Here is a 21,141-nt window from a genome sequence, read left to right as displayed (position 1 = left end):
TACGTAATAATCAACAAATTAATTATCGTAATTATAATATTCAAGATCTGATTGAAGATGAATTTCAATTGGAAATTTCTGATAAAGAATTTGAACAATTTAAAACATTAAAAGATATTACACAATACGTAAGCCGAAGATGGGAAATACGACAACAATTATTGGCAGCACATTCAGCTGATTATGCTTATCCATCATATTGGTATTAGATTACATTGATGATGATGATTTATGAACAAAATATCGATTTGATCATCATCATATGATACTTAATTATTTGAATTTTTTTTTCGTTATATTATAATTTGTTTGTTATTGATTATTTGTAATTTGTAATTGTATTTAATTTGAAATATATGTAACATTGCTCAATATCATCATTTCGCAAAATTTTCTCTTGTTCATCGTTGTATATATATTGATAGTTGTGAAAGATGGCTGTGAATGTTTCATAGATTTTAATCTTTTTTTTGTCGTTTAATTGAAGAATTTTTTCTTTTACAATGAAAATTTTCAAAGATTTTGATCAATGTGAAATTGTAAGAATTTGATGGTACAAACGCGATAAATTTATTTATTTGATTGAAAATTTAGAATAAATTTGAAAAACAACTTTTTTCAATCATTTTGTTTATTCAATAAAATTTAACTATAGACTATGTGGACTTGTGAGTATATGTAAACTTTGATGTGTGATTTCTACATAATAATGAACTTGATCTCATTTTTTATTTTTTTTTAAATATTTCAATTTCAATTTCAATAATCAACATCGTCATCGATGGTGGACATCATCGTTATAAAAATGAAAAACAGACCAAGTGAATTAACAATATGTGTGTGTACTACATTCATACATCTTCAACGATTTTCAAATTCATATAAATAATAAATAAATAAATTAAATAAATATAAAATTCAAAATTTAAACTGATTTCTCTCATTCATTACATTGGAAACTTTCTTCTTCCCTTTTGAGAATCGCAAGTTATCAGCACTTTTGATCAACATCAAACAAGGGGCGAGAAAAACTGACGACGACGAAGAAGAAATATTTTAATTCTAATGTCTTCATCATAATCATTATCGAAAAAAACATCATTATCATGGAACTTTGAAGATTACAGATGCATCAACAGCAAATAAAAAAGATGAGATTTATCCATCAAGTAATAATCATCACTGTTTTTGGATCACAAACAAACAAAGTGAACAAGCAAATTGAAACTCTTTTTTTTCTCCATTTCCATTTTATTAATTACAAGGCAGCGATCCTTGAGTAGTTGGATTCATGGCCATCCATTCATGATTTGGTTTGATTTTCATCAAAATCTTACGTCAGATTTTTTTATTATTTATAAACGATATGAATGATGAATATGTAAAGCAGCAACAAAAAAAAATGTTGATCATCTTTGTCGACATTTAAAAAAAACTTGAATAAATGAGAGATGAATACAATGATGATAATTCTGATGGCAATGTTTGTTTGTTTGTATTATTTGAAATCCAAAAGGAAAATTTCAAGAACAATCTTGTTGAAAAAAAATCCTTGATTGGAATATTTTCAGATTGAAATATATGACAATCAGTTACGTCTTCTATGAACGGTTCTCACTAAATTTTTTTTTTTTTTGGAGGGCAAATCGTGATTGGTAACAACAACAAAAAAAAAACAAAAACAAAAAAAGGATTAGTGAAAATTTTTGTTTTTTAATCGAATCAAATCAAATTAATCGATAAAAGTGACGTTCATGATCAATACATTTAATGTTTTTTTGTTGTTGTTTTTGTGTTCCGTTTTTCAATATTCATAAACTAGAGGTTATAATCGTGATATACATCATTTTTGTTGTTTTTGTTGTTATTATTCCATCACCATCAACAACAAATATATGATCTTGATCATCAACCATTAGGGCATCATCATCGTCAACGATAAAATTTTTAAAATTTTTTTTAATCCATGAAAGGTATTTGAAACACGTTGAATGAATGTCACCCTTATTTTGAATTCATCATTTTCCCTCATTTAAAATTTTTTTTTTGTTCCATTTTAATATATGATGATTGACAAGAATTATTTGAGATCATTTTTTTCTGAGATCACTGATAACGATTAGCGATGGCTTCATTCGGTTGTTATCGAGAGTAAGCTGTTTGTTTGAAAATGAAATTTTTTCTCTTACTAATTTTTGTTATAAACAACTTGTAAAATTTCCAATTATCTCCCCTAATCCACACTGTTGGATGATCCAAACCAAACTCTAACTTTGAATGAATTTTTTCCGTTTGAAAAAAACAAACAAAAAAATCGACAATTTATTCTTCGAAAATTGATTGAATTAATTTGATTGAAAAAACATGACGATGATGATTTTCTTTTAAAATGCACCTGGAACAAACAGTCAATGTTTTACGATATTCCTACGATTGGCCTCGAACAAAAAATAAACAAAAAAAAACTAATTTTTTTTTGTTTCACGAAAAATTAAATCTGACCAATACCACCACCATCACCACCGCTATTGAGTTTTTTAAATTCCAGACATTTTTTTTTTATTTATTGATACGATTTCCAGCTAAATCATCATTTGTAAAAGTGATTTTTTTCTCTTTTTTTCCCAAAACTTCAATGTCATTTCATTTTCATCATGGGACTAATGTTTCAAGAAATGCGTCATATCATAGTCATTGAAATTTATTCATTTTTAAAAATTTTCTGAAATTCTTAAAATTCGTGGGACAGGACTTGAATCACCACAATTTATATACAGATGCCATTTCCGCCATTATCAAACATTTCACATTTGGTGGTATTTCTCTTGGTTGGCGTTTGTGTGTCTGTTTGATGTGTGGGATGATGAATGATGGCGCGGTGTTCAACATGAAGATCATCATCATCATCATCATCATCATCACCTGGCCATCTTGTTTTATTCATACACTTTCACTGTGTTATATTCAGCATGCTGGCCATGGTATTTCTAATGCAGGCAGACAGACAGACAGGCAGTGTTGAAAAAAATGTCATCATTAAATTCCAATTTAAATTAATTTGATAAAAAACATACGTTTTTTTTGTTCAAAATCAATATCGATTGATTTGCTTGAAGCAATTTAAATTATTTCGAGTGTTTATGATCAAGGATTTTAATCTATTTCGAAAAATTCCAAGCGAAACAACTAAAAATGATTCCACAGGCGTGTGTGTGTGTGTACATGGTAATTTTTTGAATTTGAAAAAGTGTCATTTTTTATTTTGTTTGAGAAAAAAAACATTCATTACTTCAACTCTTGTGTTTATTGACATTTTATCCTCGCATTTTTAGTAGATTAATAGTGATTATCAAATTATCTATATGATCAATGTAGAAAAACAAAATAAACAACTTACTCATAAATACTACTGATCACTTTTTCTTAGTTCCTGGTTCGATATCGATTGCATAAAATAATTGCGGAATTGATACTTCTCTACAAAAAATGATGATGATCTGATTTTATATGTTGATTATCGACTTGACTTTTTTTAAAATAATATAGACAGGAAAATAACAACTTTCAACATTGTCACCTTTCTTTTTATATCTCTCCCTTGTTAAATTTGAAATTACGTTGATGATTTTGATCATGTTTTTTTCACTTTTCAAAACAAAGTTTCATGCACGATAATATAAATCATCATTTGACGAAAAATTGATTTTGCGAATCCATAAATATACAAAAAGGGAATTTGATACATATTGGATACAGTCTGGACCAATGTCATTGTGTTTGTTTCCTATTGTTTTCATTCAGTTTGTTTGTTTGTTTGTATGAGAGTGCATGTCTAAATATTTGAAACGAATGTAAATAATGAATAATTGTGAAGAACAAAAAGAGAGACATGTAATGTAAGTAGTGAGTGGAGAGATTTGAATTTCGAAAGAATGAATTTGTTTTATGATCTTGAGATATATTGAATAATTTCATTTCATTCTTTTTTTTGATTGAATCAATCGATAAAAATACTTTTTCAATTTCAATCTTTGAGATCATCTTTGAAATCATGATATAATTATAATTAATAACCAGGCTAATTAATAGTTATGAAGTATTGATTTTTTTTCTGCTTCAGATCGACCTTATTCAAAGGTTTTCATTTTCATAGTTTGTCCATGCATCGTAATTGTTTGCCATAGTTTTCACGCTCAATTATCTCGTAGTTTTTTCATTCACAATGACGATAAACAACAACAACAACAACATTCAAAAACAGGTGACATTACAGTTTTATCCATCTTTTTGATTTTTAAAATCATTGAAATCACTTGATGATGAATTTGCAGAGTGGATAATAAATAAATGAATAAATGAATATAATCGTAATCGGCCATCATTATTTTGTTGTTTTGGATCACCAATTCATATTATTGTCGTTGCAGATTTTTTTTATGAAAATGAAAAATTCTTAAATTTTCTTTTTCCTTTCCATCAATAAATATGTGATTGCCCGCCGTATGTGTATGGTTTATTTTTTCCAAGAAGAGAGGGAAAAAATTCCACATTCCTCATTATTCAAAGATTTAATCTATGAATGATGATTATTCACGCCGTTTTTTCTTTTAAATCATGCTAATTCCTCGAATTTTTTTTTATTTCTCACTTTACCATCATCAATATACAACAACAACAGATTCAATCGGATTTTTGATTGCACGATTAATTTGTTGTTGTTGTTTTTTTTTGTATTGGTGGCCATAAAATTCCATCTCGATTGTTTTCTTTTTTTCTTCATTACTTTCGTTTGAAAGTGCAATCACAAATTTATTGAATTTCGATTGAATGGATGATGAATTTGTTAAACTTGTATCAGATTTCCAAATGATTCCAGAATTATTTAAACTAATTTCATTCATCACTACCAAAAGGCAATTATGAATTACCATTGTCAATCATTAATCATCTATAAAAAAAAATTCAGAGGATGATTTTGTCTGTCTGTCTTTGTACGTATTTCATTCATTCCAAAGACATCAATGGCGTCCTTGTTCTGCATCATCTTCTTTTCAGTTTGCCATCACTCAAGAAACTTAATCCAAAAATTTAAAAAAATGGATGATCGTCGATGATGATGATGAGAATTCTGTTTGTCTTTCCTCCCCCTGAAATGATTGATTGATGACACACACACACACACACGCACTGGGCGACACATGGATATTGTCACCTTTATGGTAATTTTTTTTTGGATCAACATTTTTTAATCTTTTTTTTTGAAAATCTTTTTAAATTTAATTTCAATGTGTGTTGGCTATCAATGATGATGTTTATGACCATTTTGATCATTGGATTATCATTGGATCATCATCATTATTTTTTTGGATTTTGTTTTTTACTTTTCTTTTTTTCTTAAAAATGATGAGCTTATTGATATCATCATCATTGGATTGAAACTTTTTTTCTTTTTTTTTTCTCGAACAACATATTCAAGACAAGAAGCATTCGAATTCACCTAGTTTCAAAATTATTATTGAAAGAAAGTGACTCTTTAATTCAATGTTGTTCGATGTTTGTGTTGAGAAAAAAAAATGAAGAAGAGTCTCTTCAGATGCACATCCTTCCTCTTTGTTCCATATTTATCACATCAAGTTCATCATTTGTTTCAATTCGTTGGAAATATGAAATGAACCGCCCCCCATCACATTGCTTGTTTGATTAATAATTTAAAATCATCATTGATCATGAATTGAATTTTGAAAGAAAAACAAATTAAGGAGGATGTGTTGGATCGAATATCGTATCTGTATGACCATATGTTCACTTTAAAACTGTAGCATCAACAACAAAATTTGAATCATTTATTGTCTAGCCATCATCAAGTGATTTTATTTCGTTTGTTTGTTCGTGTGGAAAGTCATCATTTCATTTCATTCATCCATCATAATTGTGCGTAATTGTGTTTGTGTGTTTTGTTGTTGTCTGATTGATTTTATTTCTATTTGAATTAATGGATTTTTGTGGTTCTTTTTCGATCAATTTTCATTAGATTTTTCATTTTTTTTCGTTTGTTATTTTTTCAGTGAATTTTATCAATATATAGTCATCATGCATCTCAAGGTATTCTTCGAATTTTTCTTTCTCGATATTTTTTTTGGTTGATTTTCCAGTTTCACAATTTGGATTTTCATTTTTTTACATTTTTCCATTTTGTTTGTCGTTATCGAATGATATAGCTTGCATTATTCGTTATTGTTGCCGCTTTGGAATTGGCTTCATCACAGCCTGTTTCACAACAATTATCACCAGCATTACAATTTAAACAAAATCAATTACCAGCTGGCCAATTTTTACCTGCACGTAAACCAGCGATTCGTTCGCCAACTAAATCACAACAAGCCGCTGCTCGTGCTTTGGCTCCAGTAATCAGTGCTGTTATTACACGTCATACACAAGAAGTTGTCGATGTTCCAGTCGATGATGTTAGCCAGGCAGCACCACAAATCGTTATCGTTGAACCACATCTCCAACCAGTGACGATTGAATTCCGATCACGATCAAGTCCAGTGAAAATTAATACCGTCCATCAACCTGGTGAAAAAGGACAAGTTCAACAAACAAGAAGTGAAGAAGAACCAGATCGCATTATTCATGAAGTTGTTAAACCAGTTATCCAAGAAATTCGTGAAATTATTCAACCATTCCGTAAAATCACTCAACAGATTCTTCCAGTACAAGAAGAAGTCCATAGTATCTTATCGAAAGGCGAAAAACGATCGGAAATTGAACAAGTTACCGATGATGCTGCATTGGCTGGTGCCACACCGGAAGAACCAGTCGAACAAGCTGCTATTCAAAGTGGTGGGCGTTCTGCTGCTCCAGCTCCATCAGCTGTTCCAACTATTTCAACATTTCAATTTCAACCGCAAGCACAACCAGCATTCATTAGTGCACCAGTAGTACCGCAACCACCACAAAATACCGTTGTACAAGCTGGATTAGTCGGGGGTACACGAATCTTACCAGCCAGTGAAGCTGTTTATGAACAACAACGTGAAGTTGTATCAGCCATTGCTGCACCAGGTGGTTTGAAAAAGAAACGTTCGGCTAACATTTTCCGATTTGATCTTCCATAGAAACAACCAAAACGACGACGATGATAATTGAAAACAAACGAAACCCTAAAAAACTTATTATCCTCACCCATTTTCGAATCAAACCAATTTTTATTATGCCAAATGAAATTTAGTTCCCGGTTTCCGATTGAAAAAGGTGATAAAATTATCGGTTTTTAATTGAATGTTATCAAACACACAAACAAATACACACATACACTGCCATCATTATGTAATGATTTATCGTCCAAAGACCTTTTTATTATTTTTATTAGAGAATCTAGATGATTGATTGATATGGAAACAAACACATGCACACGTACATTTTGAAATATTGATCCAATGAAAAATCTACAAATCAATACCTTGAAAATGCTCTATACGTTTTTTTATTATTGAAAAAATTGAAAAATTTTATTTTGTTTTCTGTTTTTATTATAAATTTTTCAAGAAAAAAAATCATCTCAACATATTTGTTTGTGTCGGTGTGTGTGTGTGTGTGTGTGTGTGGATGGTTTTTTGATTCAAATCTGAATTTCATGTGCTTATCAGCAGCATTTAATGAGTACATTTTATTTCGTAATAAATCATTTGGGTCATTTTGTTTTCGTTGTTGTTGTTTTTGTGCTCCATATAATAATTTTATTTATCACTAATTTATGTTGTCCAGATGTATCGATGTCAAAATGTCATCATCATTATCATATGTTTGTTTTTTATTTATCGAAAAAATTGTCACTTGATATATTTGTTGATGAATGAAAAAAATTTAAAATTTAAAAAATGAAATTCATTCAGTTTATTCGATAGCCACTAGATGTCGCAGTAATTTTCAGAATCCACATTTAGACAATTCTTTTCATTATAGTCACAAAGGTTTTTTTTCTTGAAAAATCCATTTTGAATTTGGATCATACGATTCTTTTGACCTTTATCGTCGAAAATCATTTAGATTTTCACCATTGGAATCATAATTTATTGTCCTCCCCCCCACTTGAAAATAGAGCCATCAAATCTTTGAAAAATTGAAATTTTTTAAATTTAATTTTTATTTTTAATCACACACGATGTTGTTTTGGCCATCAAAAAATAATTTTTTTTTAATCATATGTCATCATCAGTTAATGAACTACAGACCTTGTTAAAATATTTGTCCGTTTCTCAATTTTACAAACACGCCAAAATTTTTCATTTGAATTATTCACACAATTCAATTGGCACATACATACCGAAAAACGAAAAATTTCCTTTCAAAAATATTTTTCATCATTCATCGTATGACGAGAATTAAAAAGATGGATATTTTCTCCTTAGAGAATTTTTCTCCGGAATCATTTTCATCAATGGTATTTTTTCATCTGATAATCTTTGCTTCTGTGTCCTAGCTGTGTGTGTGTGTGTGTAAATCAAGAAGCCAAATAAAAAATAAGAATTTTTTCGGCCATATAAATCTTGTTTTCTTTGTCTATTTATTTTTGGTGCGTGCAAATTTTTTTTCGATTCACTGATTTTGAATTGACGAAAGAAAGAAAAAGTAAATAAATAAGTCCATTGATCCATTAAGATCCAGTGAGATTATTATTATTTTTGTTGTTATTGTTGTCGTCCAACTTTTTTTTTATATGGTCAACCAAACAACAACAACAACAAAAATATAAAATGGTGACAATGAAACCCAATGGTGAAAACAATGGCAAAGTGTCATCATCATCATCATCTTGATTATTGCGTGCCACATAGATATATCTATTGTGGTCATTGTTTGTTTGTTTGTTTGTTTACCCTAGCTATTGTTTTATGTGATATACTCAATGTTTGTTTATTATGGAAGAGTTCCTGTGTTTGTGTGTGTGTGTGAAATAAAAAAACAACAACAAAATAGACACTTGAAAAAAAATACTTTTGATGTGTATGTGTGTGTTTTGGAACTTTGTTTCCGTTATGAATTTCTGTTTTTTTTTCTTTTATTCAATTGCCATAGTTGTTGTTGGTTTTATGAATGAAACTTTCTGGTGTTGACAAATTTCATCGTCATTTTATTTTTGTGGTCATTTAACGATAACATGTTTGTCCTTGACCATTCATTCATGGTTTCAATAATATTGGGTGGTGAAAAAAAACTACTCAAGATTTGTTGTAATGTGGCCACCACATTATATGAATATCTGAAAGAGAATTGATGACCATCAACACAACGATGATTTCAGCTATTTTTTTCACTATCTAGTTCTGGTATCTGGTTTCCAAGTTTTATTCAATTTCTGTTTTTGTTGTTGTTCTAAGTTTAGGAATAGTGAAAACAACAAGAACGACAACCATAATGGCCATAAATATAAAAATTGAATCAATAATAAAAGCCGGGCCTAGAAACTAACCCAAATAAATGACATTATTATGCAATTCAAGTTCTTCTGAAACTGTCAATTTTTTTTTTTGGTCGATCTCAGCATCAGATACACTATAGAGTATAAACTGTAGTTGAATCGAAACCCAAAAGTGGAAATCTACAACATTGAAACCGGCTTTATTTATATCTCCCTAATGTGTTTGCTTTTTGTTGTTTTTCATTTTCTAAAAAAAATTCAATTTGTTTTTTCTTCGATTGATGAACGAGAGAAAAATCGATTATAAATTTACTCTGTGTGTTTTTAGAATTCTTAAGAATTACAACTCGGTTTTCAAGAATCGTTTTCAGAATATTCCTGAAACTACTGTCATCTATTCGTGATGAATGAAAAACAAAGCCAAATTAATAAATGCGAATGAATAAATGATAGTTTGTCATGTGTCATTTTGATACAATCAGAAAAATTACCGATATCCTTTGGTCTATAATCAAAGCCAAAAAAAATTGAATAAAAAAGACAGATTTCTATTTCCATTCCGTTTGCCTCAAGAGAGTCATAGATTTGCAACGAGACGCATACACACACATACACACAGAAAGGAAGAAAAAGAGATGAAATAAGTAAATCTCAGATTCAAGACGAATGAAAGTTAGTAACATGGTAACACAATGATACCAAGATGGACATTATTTCTCCAGTTGGCTATAAATAGTTTTTTGTTTGTGTGATGTTTCCAATGTCATGTCTTGGTGAAAACAGAATAAATAACAGAATCCAATATAACCGAATAACTAGAATAAATTTTTAAAATGATGATGATGACGACGATTAGTCACGAACATTAATATTCAACTCGCGAATTTCTCTCTTTCTTGAAGCATCTTTTAATTTTTTTTTTTTTTTTTTGGTCAAGTTTCAATTGATGGTCATCATTATTATTCTTGTGTTTGCTAGTGGATCGGTGAAATGAATGATATGACGAGCTTTAAAGTTGATTTTTCTTTTCACTTTCACTTTTTATCTAAAGTTTGTTTTTGAGATTATGATTATTTCTTGTTGGTTATTGGTAGATTGAATTATGGTTTGCGGTTTTTATTTTTTATTTTTTTTTCATTGAAAAAAAAATAATGAACATTGTGTTGTCGTCATTCTACATATAGTAATAGTAATACTAAGTGGCTATTTGAATTTCAGTTGTTCCACCAGGACGAAAATGAAATGCGAAAAAAAACGAAATCGAATCGATTGTTGTTTGTTCAAACGATTGATGAACAACAACGATGAACGTTGATCCTATATATATCGATTGCATCCATTCTCTGATTACTTCTGGGGATTAATCATCATCATCATCAAATCCATTGCAATGAATTTGAATTGTAATCTATTCTATCAAATTCTATATCGTTTTTTCTCTTTTTTTTAATATCTTTTTATTATTCTTGTATTACTTTTCAATACCAAGTATTTGATTCTGAGAAAGAGAAGAATTGAGATTGAATCGTTCAAATATTATTATTTCGAATAAATGGATCGATGTTAGGTTATGTGTGGGTGTATGTGTGTTCACAATTTACAGAACCGTAAGATTAAATTGAGCACAAAAGATTTTTTTCTTTGCTATTTCTATTTTTACTATTTTATGATGATTGTAACTAAACAAAGTAATGAAATGAATTTTTTTTTCGAAAATTTTTTTTTTTCATTTTCGTTAACGAGAAATCCATCCGTTTTGATGATTGGACATGTGTCCATCGAAAATTATTCTCTGTTATTGATGTTGAACTAAGTTTCTGAATTTTTGCATGTAATTAGGGCGTCTGTATTTATATTTATATTTATATAAATGATTATGATTGTCAGATAGAGAAAGAAAAAAAACCAGAAGTCAATTCATATATTTTCTAACCACACCAAATATTGTTTGATAATTCAAATTTCCTCGTGAGAAAAAAAAACTAACATAATTCTGAAACAAAAATAAATATTTAGGTCACATATCCGGCTTCCGGTTTTCTGTTCATGTTGTAGGTGGTGGTGGTGGTTCAATTCAAGTTATAAAGTTTGTCTTGATGTTTGTGTTTTTCCATGTGTGATTCTCACATTTTTTTTCTAAAGCAGTGGTTTTCACTTTATATCTAAAACTTAGAATTCTTTGAATTAATAATTCTTGGGAATTTCCAGAAAATCGTTCCTTTTCTATGTATAGTTTTCATCATCATCATCAACAACAACAGCAGCAGCAGCGAATATACATTTGATGAGCTGGAACCCAAAGAAAAAAATTCAGGGGCTGGCTAACTGAATGACTGTCTGGATGGATGAATTGATGGCGCCTTCACACACTTATCTACCATTCACCAAAAACAACGACCAACCAAACAAAACAAGACTCCCTGGAACACAAGAATCATCGTAACCATAGTATATGTATGTGTGTGGGGTAGTTGTGTTATGTTGTCAAAAAAAAAAAAAAAAATAAAATAAAGAAGGCAAGAAGATTTTCTTCATTGATTTTGCCCATTTTGCTAATACTTCTACATTTTTCCATGGCCAAGACCTTCTCGCTTATGTTTTTGTTCAATCGTTCTATGTCTGGTGTTTTTTTCCTTTTCATTCAAATAAAAATACTTTGGTCGTCTGGTTTGATCAATGGTCTGAAGTGTTGGTGGTGGTGATGGTTGGGGAAAGATGATGATGATAATGTTTTTTGTGTCTCTGAAAAGATATTGCTTTTCTGGATTCTTCGATAACAACAACAATTCTTGAAGCTCATAGATGTTACATTTCATTAAAACATGCTTCTATGTCTTGTGAAACATACAAATCATACAAAACCATAAAGCTACCCAAAATAGAAAAAACTGTTCCACTACTCATGGGATCCAATTTTCTGGACTATATAACGCGAATAAACGACGAATTTGATTCGGGAAAAACCCAAACAACCAGCCAACCAATCCAAGGCTATGGACATTGAATTTTTTTTCTTCTCTACCCCATTACCATGGTGGAGGGGAATGAAATGAAGAAAAAAATTTCTCTCTCGCTCTCTGGTTGCCAATGCTGTTGGTTTCAATTCTGGATCATTTTTAGCGCTGCTGCTACTGGTGCTGCCGTTTTTGCTATTATTTTTGCATGTGCCCGTCCTTTTTATATTGGCAATATATAAAAATATTCTCATATTTCATATCTCTTTGTCTGTATTTTGTCTATATTACGATTTCAATATATAATTTATCGGGTTTTTTATGAATGTATGTGTTCGTGTGTGTGTGATAGTCAAAACAAAAATAAAAAATAAATGTGTCCACGTAGAATTTTTCCCTTTCATTTTTTTTCGTGTTTTAAAAATGAATAGAAATCTATTTTTTTCCCTACTAGTTTGCCTTCAAATTTTAAAGTCGAATGAAATTTCTATGCAAAGAAAGAAATTTTGAATTTTGTTTTCTAAATGTTTGATTCATATCCGTTTCAAATAAACGAACAAACAAACAAACAGTGAATAATGTTGTCGGTGTGAAGAATTTATTTCAATGATTTGGAATATTTTTCAAAAATCCACGAATATTTCTTATTCAACGCAGCCGTAATTTGTATCGTTTGTTGTATAGACATGTGCAATGTATACCCTATACATCTGCTGTCATTATTATTATTTGAAGAATTTGCCAGAATCCAAAAGAAAAAAATTAAAGTGGAATGAACTGCGCTTGAGCTTTTTTGTTTTCTCGTATTCAAACTCATGTACACACACATTCTTTTCATTCATCCATTTGTTCGTCGTCGTCATCAGTTTAAAGTTCTTTTTTTTGCTTCATTCAAGTTTTGCCATGTGTGTGTTTGTATCTGTGTTTTGGAAATGAATTCTATCGACACAAACGTTCTGGATAGATTTCCAATCATTGTATTCAACTGATCATCAACAAATCGACATTTAGAATGCAATAAAGTCATCTTGCGATTCCATTTAAATTCAGAAAAAAGGTTATCTTGAAATTTTTTATTTCATCCGGTTGTTTCATCCATTGTTTTGTAGACTGTCATTCAGTCTGTGTAAATGTTTAGCATCTTGAGTATAAAATCTTTTTTTTCTTCTCCATTTTCTTGTTCTTCATTATCATCATAATCATGGTTTCTTCTTTGGTTATGATGGTGGTGGGTGTATAGAAATGCATGTTCAAAACGTAGGCGAATTTTTTTTCTTGCTTTCTCTATCGATTCTAGATGTGTGACATTTTGTTCTTGTTTATTTTCTCTGTTTTTTTTTGTTCCTGATTCGTTTCTTGAATAAATTAATTTGACACCATAATGAATGGATGAATCAATCATTTTGCCATCACACACACAAAAGCTGTAGCTTTTCCAGTGTGTTTCCTTTCAAAAAATAAATCCATTCATTTCTTTTTGTTCTGCATTCGTCGTTTTACATTACGCCGAAAAAATGCTGATCGATTAGATTTTGATTAATTTTCAAATTTTGATTCATTCAATTGTTGTTTGTTTGTTTCATTCATTTATTCGCTGTTTTCATATGTTGAATGTATTTTGTATCTTGATTGTGTTGATGATGTGCAAAAAAAATTGCCGATATTTTCATTTGAATGATTCTTTTTTCCATGGCAATTCTGGGCGTGAATCATCATCATTATTTTTACCGTGCCATTGTTATTTTTCTTCATTTTTCCATTTAAATTGTTCGGTTGATTTTGAATTTTGAATTTTCATTTTTTTTCATTCGCTCCATTTTAGATTCTAAATGATATGTGATTCCGGTGAATTGAGTTGTTGTGAATGAAAAAGAAAAAAGCGTAGGAGAACAAAAATTTGAATTTCAAATTGACTGATTAATCAGTCATCATTATCATCATTATCAAAATAAAGAAAATTTCAAACATTATCGAAATCCTTATTATTTTTTCCATATACAAATATTATCGTTATTCCACCGAGAGTGAGAGACCTAACCTGTGGAACTCTAATTTTTTCTGTTTGTTTTATTTTAATGAAAAAGAAAGAAAGGGGTGAAGAAGAATGTTTCATTGGAATAATTCATGAATATTTCGTTTTGTTCGAATATCTATATATATGAAACACACCCACATGTTTTATCATAATGAAACTTTTTTTCAATGTGGATAGAGCCAAATTTTTTAATAATGAATCATTCTCACGCTTTGGCTGGTTGGTTGATTCAAGTATGTGTTGTGTGTGTGTGTGTGGATCTGTATTGTTCGCCCTCAACATCAATGACCATTTTTAATCGTTTTTTAATGTTGATGAAATAATTGTTTTGTTTGCCAACACACTCGGGCAATAATAAAAAACAGGAACATTCACATACACAATGTTTTTTCTTTCTTTTTTTCTGGATCGTTCCAAAACATGAGCTCCACACACTTTTGTGGTTAATCTTTGAATCTGAAATTTGGAATGGAATTTTGCATTTGTTATGTGTAAATAGCATATATTCCAATGAGGAAGAATTTTTGAAAACTTTACAGATTTCTCTTTCTTTCTTTTTTTTCATTGTTTCATTTCATGTTTGTTTCTGATGATGTTTTGTTCAAATATCAGATTCTTTTCGTTGATTTTCTCCTACAACCATGTGTGACTTATTTTCATTGTTGTTGTTTTTTTTTCATGTTCAACATTTAATTCTTTCTCTTGTTCTTTGTAGATAACAAATCAACGAACGATTTAGAAGAATCAGCAATTTTTTTCACTGCTTTTATTTCGTTGTTATGTCATTTTTTGGACGAAATGAAGAAAATGATTCAGGAAAAATCATCTAACAACTTGTAAATGATAGATTAATCAATTTCAACAATCGATTATCAATCATCGATTTTTTGCTTTATTTTTTTTTTTTATTTTTGGAATGTGTGTTTATAACAATGATCTCATAACGAATCAATCATCATCATCATCATCATTGAAAATTTGTAATTTTTCAGCTGAATCACGGTGATTTTAATTATTATAATCATTGAACAAATGAAAAAAATTGAATCATCATCATCATTATCGTTTACACGTCTGTGACATGTCCACAACCACATTCGAAACGAAGTAATACGAATGGAAAAAAAGTTTTCCATCGTTTATGATTATTTTCTTTTCACAATTTCAATATGTATTTCATTTTGTTGGTGGGCATGTATTTTAACGACAATCATTTTTCTATAATTCAATCATAATAATAGTGTCTGTGTGTGTGTGTTTGATGATCTTATTTTTCTGGTAGTTTGTAGTCGATTTTTACATTTATCAATTATCATCAACGCCAACATGCAATAATGATGATTTCTGATGAAACGAATCCAAAATTGTTGGATCAAAGTGATCCAAATAATAATAATAATAATAACGATCAATCATCAATAATACCAACAACAATACAGGAAATACAATTGGCATTACAATTATCATTATCACCATCTTCGACAACAACAACAAACGTAGAAATGGTTGCCACAAATAACACATCACCAATGTCATGTCAGTCAACATCATCATTATCACCGATGATGATGATGATCAATAATAATAACAATACATCTGTAGCAACAACAACAACAATGGTTAATCAATTTGATGATAACAATAATAATAATAATAGCATTCCATTAACTATCAATCAAATTGTTAATCAACAGAATATCAATGATAATTCCAATGTTTCAACAAAAATAACAACAACAGCTTCCGCTACTACTACTACTGCTACTACAACAAGTACATATAAAACAACAACATTGGCAAATAATATATTGAAACCAGAAATTCTTGAATCATTACATAAATCAGAATATTTTCCTAAAACAAGACATCGCTGGAATACGAATGAAGAGATTGCCGCATTATTAATATCGATTGATCAACATGAAAAATGGCTTTCCGAAGAAGTTAAATTAAGGTATGCATTGACTATTTTTTGTTATGATGAGATTGTTGTGTTGAAATCAAAATCCTATATCCTATAGATAAATATAGTTTGCCCCTACCATCGCAAACAAGCAAACAAACAAACAAAATGAAAAACTAAAACTTTTAACTACTCGATCAATTTGATCAATAAAGTTGTGGTGATGATATTGAAAAGTATTTGCAATCGTTTCTAATATTTTGAAAGCTAAACTTTTTTTTCTTCTTTCACTTCTTCAGATGACTTTCTCATGTAAATATCTTGCAAAAAAAAAATTCAAAACCTGTTCCATTTCTTTATTCTTCTGGTGAACTTCATTTTTTTGATTTTTTTCTCTACTAGATGGAAAATTGAAATTCTCTGTGAATATGTGTGAATGAAAAAAAATCACTGCGACAACGTTATTACTACCCATTAGGCTTCTTATTATAATATCATCATCATCATTATTAAAATAGCTTAAGTATCAAGATCAAGACTCGAAAAGAAGAAAATTGTCATTTCTTCTAGTATTCAGTCAGTCTGATGGCATTTCATTCATTCATTCATTCAATCACGCGGTTAGTTACATTGAAGTGTAGCATGTATAAAAGGGATTGAAAATTGGGTTGAAAATTCACACATTTTATGAACGATAAATTGAATATTATGATGATCACAAAGACACACACATTAATTATTATGCACATCATGAATTTGTTTTGCTGACATGTTTTTTCTCTTCTTAAATATTCATTTTAGGTTTTTATGAGAGAGAAAAAAATTGCTTTTCCTTTTGCAAAAAAGCACGTGACATTGAATTTATTTAAAAATCAAGACATCATCTTTGATAATTAGATATCAATGAATTTTGGTTTTTTTTCACATTTTATTCATTTTCTGTTTGTTGTCGTTGTTGTTGTTTTTTTGATTGAAATTTTAATGAATTATTCATTTCATTGTTCAAAATCGAAATCTGAGACAGGCTCTATCATTTTTTTTCAATCCATTCATTCAAAGTATTTCACAATTTTTTTCTCGATATAAAATTTGGTTTGTTTTTGGGGTATCAAGTTTCTTTTTCTTCCACATAATAAACAGAATCAGAATAAAGAAAACGAAAAAAAAAATCTATGACAATCCGTTTATCGTCGTTTTTGGCGCTTAGATTCTTGCATTTTGTTGTTGTTTTTTTTTCTTGCACCAAACTTTGAGAATTATTTTACCATCCTTTTATTATTCCGTGATTCATCTCATGAATGAATGATAATAGTTGAAGAAAAACTTTAGAAATTAGATTAAAACTCAAATCAGAGCTTAGCTTTTACAAGCAGATTTTCTCAAGAATAATTGTGAGAAAAAACCAGACTTCTTAAAGAACTTGACGTTTCAATTTTTTTTTTGCTCCAACTCTTTTTTCTTTGGTTGCTTTCATCGGAAAAAAATATCGATCATGTATTGATACTGTATTCAATTATGTTTCCGGATTTTAATTGAACTTTTTACTTTATATTTATATTCCACCAAAAGTGAAACATTGTTGTTCTGATATAAAATTTTATTCTTTGTGTTTAAAGTCGTGACAGTTTTATTATTGAAAAATAAATTCAAATAAACTTGAGATACTTTTATAGTCTAAAATATTTCTTTTTTTTCTCGTTTCTTTCATTTTGTTAACCACCATCAATGAATGAATTATTCATCTGTATTTCACATCGTTATATTTTTTCGTTAGCCAAATATTTAGATTTTATGATACGTTGTTATTTGTGTGCCTGTGTCTCATCATCATATTCTTCATGGAATTCCAATTCGAATACAATTTTCAAGTTTCAATTTGAATTCTCACTCTATCTGTCTCAATGTGGTCAAATTCATACATATAACCGGGCCGTTTTGTTTTGGATTTTTTTTATCGTTTTCTCGGTATATAATAAATAAAAATGTTGTTTTTTCGAGCTCATCCATTCATGAATATTTTACAACATAACTTTGTTGTAAAATATTCACACACACACACATTACTTTTTCTAGTTTACCCTAGTTCAGCGACATGATTACTTTGGAAAATAAATTCCAGTAAAAAATAGCTTCTGGTCAAACTATATCGATCATAATGATTTATTATAATAATGTGGGCCAAATGTATTTGATTCGATTTTCTCCAAATTTGTTACAAATGTTCATCATCAAGAAACATCACTATATTTGTGTCACACATATTTGTTTTCATAATTTAATTTAGATATACACACGCAGAATATTATGGTTTCAAAGAATGAATATTTTTATTTCGAAATCCAACACTTGTGAACATGATTTGACAATCTCGCAAATGAAAAAAAATGATAATGATGATTTTGCCAACCCTATAGAATAATCACCATTGTATTATTGTTAACATGTTGTGTAACTGCCCGTTTATTAATATTTTCGGCATTTTTCATTTTCGTTTCCATTTCCATTATCGTTTTTATTATCCATTCGTATTATTAGCCAAATAAGAAGAGAATGTCTTTATTATAGTCATTTGCTGTGTGCGCTGTAATTAGAAACTATTTTCCAAGAATAAGTCTTTAGTTGTGTGTTGGATTTAACATATAAATAGAAATATATGGCAATCCAGATCAGAAAAAACGTTGGTTTCTGGTGAAACATTTTTTCTAAGCCATCGATTACAAAAGTTACGCAAAAAAAAGAATGTTATTCGGCTTGTTCCTAATAATAATCTACCCTACTAAAAATACTGCTGTCATGTTGTCATAATAAAAACGAAACAATTTCAAGTTTTTTTTCACAGAAAAAATGAAATTTCAAAATAAATTAAAGCCGACATCTTTTACCGCCCAAAATGAAGCTACAAATTGGTGGAAAAAAGTTGCATTAATCAATTTAGCCATCATGGAACGAAAAAAGTTTTATTTTTTTTTTGTAAATGAAAAACCGAAAAAATAAATTCACAATAAAAATCACATCATTTTATTATTCACTTGATTCGTTAATTTTTTTTTTCTTTTCAATTTTAAATTGGTTGAAAAAAAATATTAAATTAATCGTGATTATGATGATGATGGCAATCAAATGATGTGTATCCAGATGAATTCTTCATTTGAATATTTGTCTTCGTATGTGTTATGTTTATGATGATATCCAAAAATTTCTAGGAAATTTCTCATTATATTTTTATTTATTCAACAGAAAAAATTATCTTAAATTGATATTCTTATCATCATGATCATTACGTTTGACGGGCACAAATTATGGATAAAAATAATTTGATATGAAAATAATGACTTTAAATGGACACAAACATATATATGCAAATGCTAATAATTGATTTTGTTTTTCTTGTGCAACCCAAGAGAGAATTGAATCTAAATTTTGCCATTTTTTTGCGTTGTCGTTGTTGTTTGAATGGGAAAAAAATTCCAATGAATATTAGGCACTTGTTCAATGATAATGATAGATGAATAACGGAAATTATTTATTTTATTTTTTCTTGTTTAGATCCTCTCTCTGTCTCTATATATAGTTTAATTTAGTTTTTTTGTATCCGGAAGTTTGACGTTTGACATATTCCAATTTTAGAAGTGTGTGTTTGTGTTTGTGTTTGTTTGTTTGTTTTGTTAACAACGACAACAATGATGATGATGATGCTTCATGTGTCTGTCAATATGAATATTTTTTTCCAAGATAATCTTTCTTTTTTCTTTCACTTTCACGTCGTCGTCGTCGTTTGTTTATTTTTATCGGTTTTTCCATTTATTCGTTGATTATTCATTGGCCACCATGTGAATATCAGAAACAATCTGACAGTATAGGCTTATTTTATATTATTTTCATCACACGAATATTTATCCTATAGATTTGAAAGAATTTTATTTCTCTTTTCTTCAGAGCAATATGAAATCGAAAAAAACCGGGAAAAAACAACAAAAAAAGTAAAACCGTTCTGATAAATGATATCTGGTTATGATCATATTTCTTTTGATTTTTTTTTTATCTTCACCCAATTTCATTTTTTTTTTTGGTTTTATATTTTTTATTTTTCGGTTTCCACTATCACACCCAAAATCTGTTTTGTTTCGAGAATTTTTTTTGTTGCTTTTGCTAGAATTTCTCCTCAAATTCTGGGTCCATTTTTTCCTCGTTTTTGAATTGAATCGAGAAAAAAAGAAAAAAAAACAAAATCAAATGATAAATGATCGTAATGGCCAATGCTGGATAATTTCTTTAGTATCGTTTTTGCTGTCGTTATGGATGGCTACCGAAAACTAGGCTTTCAAACATTCTGATCCCGGTAATGAACCATTTCGAGGACAATTAAAATAATGGCAATCATTTTTGGATAGTGAGGGGTGTGGAAATTATTCTAATTCATTGATTTGTATTTACCGAATGAATATTTCGAAATTAAGAAGAAACAACAACAACATTGTAACATTTTATTTCATTTCCAGGATAGTTTCATGTTAAATGATTTGTAAATCTTTTTTCATGCATTCATAATTCAGAAACATTCCCATTTGGATTCAATAACAACAGCAAAAATATTGTCGTCGCTTATCGTCTTATGTCAATATACATTTTTTTCATTGATTTGCTAACGATTATTTATTCGCTATTCATGTTTTGTTAGCTGCATCAATTTCGATACGAAAAAAGAAAAATCTTTTATTTTTTCTGTTTATCTCTATATACAGAAAAGTAAATGATAAAAAAACAGAAATGTAAACTAAAATCATTACAGTCTGTACTGTTTTCACAAAGTTTTATGCTTGCCCACCAG

General features: G+C 29.2%; 2 protein-coding genes across 5 annotated transcripts in view; both read left to right on the top strand.

The window, feature by feature from the left end:
• The first annotated feature begins 5,719 nt into the window (after window positions 1–5,719).
• Window positions 5,720–7,696, top strand: LOC124498581 (uncharacterized). 2 transcript variants are annotated; one of them, XM_047062356.2, is made up of 3 exons: window positions 5,720–5,931; window positions 6,032–6,102; window positions 6,219–7,696. In XM_047062356.2, exons 2-3 carry the CDS (start codon window positions 6,091–6,093, stop codon window positions 7,116–7,118), a joined length of 912 nt encoding a protein of 303 aa, XP_046918312.2. In that variant the 5' UTR covers window positions 5,720–5,931; window positions 6,032–6,090; the 3' UTR covers window positions 7,119–7,696. The 2 variants fall into 2 exon arrangements, with proteins under 2 accessions (XP_046918312.2, XP_046918311.2); XM_047062355.2 differs by having other exon boundaries at window positions 5,734–5,931; window positions 6,066–6,102.
• Window positions 7,697–13,268: 5,572 nt separating this feature from the next.
• LOC124498377 (Calmodulin-binding transcription activator) overlaps window positions 13,269–21,141 on the top strand; it is a 28,393-nt gene continuing 20,520 nt past the window's right edge. For all 3 annotated transcript variants that reach the window (XR_012832098.1, XR_012832099.1, XM_075729068.1), the window contains exons 1-2: window positions 13,269–13,432; window positions 15,126–16,364. Coding sequence is in view for 1 of the 3 variants with exons in the window: in XM_075729068.1 (XP_075585183.1) it covers window positions 15,745–16,364 (620 nt within the window). In the remaining 2 variants the exon portion in view is untranslated. The remainder of the gene's footprint in view (window positions 13,433–15,125; window positions 16,365–21,141) is intronic.

Source organism: Dermatophagoides farinae, chromosome 3, assembly GCF_024713945.1.
Source record: "Dermatophagoides farinae isolate YC_2012a chromosome 3, ASM2471394v1, whole genome shotgun sequence".
NCBI lineage: Eukaryota > Metazoa > Arthropoda > Arachnida > Sarcoptiformes > Pyroglyphidae > Dermatophagoides > Dermatophagoides farinae.
Note: the sequence above shows the minus strand (reverse complement) of the source record. Positions and strands in the feature narration are given on the sequence as shown.